Consider the following 2662-nt stretch of genomic DNA (forward strand, 5'->3'; position numbering starts at 1 on the left):
CTCCAAACAGCGTATCGTGTCCAGTATTCGTACATACAAAGTCAAGAAACAACACGGCATTACTATGTACATTCCCAGATCACGGGCACCTTGTCAAAACTCTTGTGGATTGCAGGTGGCGGAACACAAGGGCCGCGTGGCTCGCTCTTCAGCGCCGTCGGTGGAAAGAAAGGTGGGGCCTCATGGCCTGTTCCAGGGCTCAGCGTTGTGTCCAATCCTTCCATGTCAGAGCACAGCACGGTCTCTGGCAGGTCCCAGTTGTCTGACCCGCTGAATCGCTTGCTGGGCCGCGGCGGCGTCGCGCGAACCGCGTAACCAACTGACCCCCTCGAGACACGCTGCACGGCGCACCACCAATTCGCCAAATCTCGCACCTTGCTTGTCGCGATCTCGCCTTCCCCTCCACCAATCGGCACCCCCACCACAATATCTCACATCCCACCTTTTTTTGGCCCTTCTCTCTGGCGACGCACTTGCACATCCGAATACTGTGTCCCCCAAACACTGCTCGTGCCATGGCAGGCCCGGAATCGACCAGCATTCCGCACCCGCATCTACTTGACCCACATCCCGGACCCGGCGATCGAGGGTCGTCAACAATCCCCCACGCTTCTTCCTCGGACGGAACGGGAATCGGCTCCTCGTCTACCGCCATGAGCCAATTCGGCATCACGCCAGCAGCTCCCGTGTTTGACACGCGCACTCTAGTCCCGGACGACGCGACGACGCGCGCCGGGCCGGGTGTGAACACTTCGAGCGGCAATTTCACGAAACACGACCATCCCCTCGCTTCGGGTCCCAGCGACTCGTCCCAGCCAACCAATTATCCTACCTCCTCTGCGCCGGAACGCCGCCTCCACCCGAGCGACACCACCAGCTATCCTCCGCAACAACTCGCAAACCTGCACTCGCTCGCTCTCTCGCGGAGCAATTCCCAAGGCACGGCTTCTACCAACGGCGCCGACCCCGTATTTACCCCGCCTACTAGCGGCGGAAGGTTGAGCCCCGGCACCGGCAGTGCCCACGGCTCCAGTCAAGACTCTTCCTCACAGCTTCACCAGCTCTCCCAGATTGCAGCCGCCCAGGCGAGGATACCCGAAGACGCGACCGCCGACATGGCCGACATGACCCAGGGCGCGTCCAGGAAACGGATGGCCGACGGCGTGGTCAAGCACGCGCGCTCCAAGTCGAACGTCTCGCCAGGGCAAGCGATCGGTCATTCGAGGAACACGAGCACCGTTAGTGTGGCCTCGACGGCTGGCAGCCGTATTGGAGAGGTATCGTGCGAATCCAGAACAACGACAGCAAATGTGGGCTCCGCTAACATACAATCTCAGCTCTCGGCAGAGTTGCGAGCGCGTTTGTCGTACGCAATGGTCAAGGTCAACCACGGATGGCAGTCACACACCATTGACCAAGTCGAGACCTTGGCCTCTCAGGCCGCGTCGCCCGTGTCATCATCTTCGACAGTTCACCTGCGTAACGGCTCCTCGACGAGTCCCCGGCTCTCCGCCGGGTCACACCGGGGCAGCAACAACACGACTCCAGCGACGGGTCCACAACCTCCATACCCAGGCCGGTCAGGGGAAGCTCAGTGGAGAACCTCTCCACGGTCCACATCACGAGGGAGCTCGGCCTCTCCGGTGAAGGCCAGCCATGGCCTCGCTCCCCCAGTTTCCATCCACCCGTCACAACCCATAAACCCGCGAAGAGAATCGAACCCACGGCACATCCCAGCCTTCCTCTCTCACCACACCTCGCCACACCTGAGCACGGCTCACACCAGCCCCTACGTCGCGCCAGGGCGACCCCGAACCATATCCGACGCCATGTTACTCTCCCCGCACACTAATGTTCGCGAACAGGACGCGATAGAATCGCTCCTCTTCATGAGCAGCCCGGGTAACTCGGCCAACCTTAAGCACGCATTCCCCACCTCTTCCTCCCAGCCGCTTCCGTCCACCCACAACAATAATTCTACCCCACAACGAACAGCACTTCCCAACTCCCAGCCTCGCAAGAGTCTCCCGTCCGGCCGACCGCCGACCCACGCCCGCTCTCAGTCCCACTCCCAACCACACACGCAAAAACGCGTCGGTTTCGAGAAATCCCCGTCCACCATGGATATCGATGACCCGCCTTTTGCCGGCTCACCCATGTCCGTCTCCCGTGGCACGCCACGCCGGCGTATCAACGGCGACCACTCTCACCAATCCCCACGGACACAACCCTACTCGCACAGCCACAGTATCGGCCATACTGCCCCAACGCCCCGAATGAAACAACTGCCTGTTTCCACGGGATTGACGGTGTCGTCGAAACCGCGGCAAGCCCTGGGGGATGAGGAAATCGACCGCATGCTGGAACGGGCCGCAGCCGCAGCGGAGGGGGAGTCGGATTCAGATGGAGAGATTGAATTACCGGGAGGACGGGGGGTGGAGGGTGTGGTGAGAGTTTAGGACCGCCATTGGACTTGAAAGGCGCAATTTCGGAAAGATGTAGGAGGAGGTTTACGATGATCTTGCTAAGTGCGTTTAGGCTTAACCAGATTATGATGACGGGGGTAACGTTAATGGAACCGGACAACCTTTGAAGTTAGAACGGCCATTTTTATGTTTGATTCCGGGACGTAGTGTAAATTATTTATTGTCGACACTCGGCG

At 59.9% G+C, this 2662-nt stretch overlaps 1 protein-coding gene across 1 annotated transcript; it reads left to right on the forward strand.

Annotated features, from left to right (window-relative positions):
- Positions 1–515: 515 nt before the first annotated feature.
- On the forward strand, positions 516–2459 carry C8A04DRAFT_13391 (uncharacterized protein; the record flags this gene model as incomplete). The annotated part of the gene is made up of 2 exons (XM_062777692.1): positions 516–1277; positions 1338–2459. The coding sequence occupies 2 exons, from the start codon at positions 516–518 to the stop codon at positions 2457–2459; spliced, it is 1884 nt and encodes a 627-aa protein (XP_062635617.1).
- Between the last annotated feature and the right edge of the window lie 203 nt (positions 2460–2662).

Source organism: Dichotomopilus funicola (assembly GCF_033296635.1).
Source record: "Dichotomopilus funicola strain CBS 141.50 unplaced genomic scaffold C8A04scaffold_47, whole genome shotgun sequence".
Taxonomy (NCBI): Eukaryota; Fungi; Ascomycota; class Sordariomycetes; order Sordariales; family Chaetomiaceae; genus Dichotomopilus; species Dichotomopilus funicola.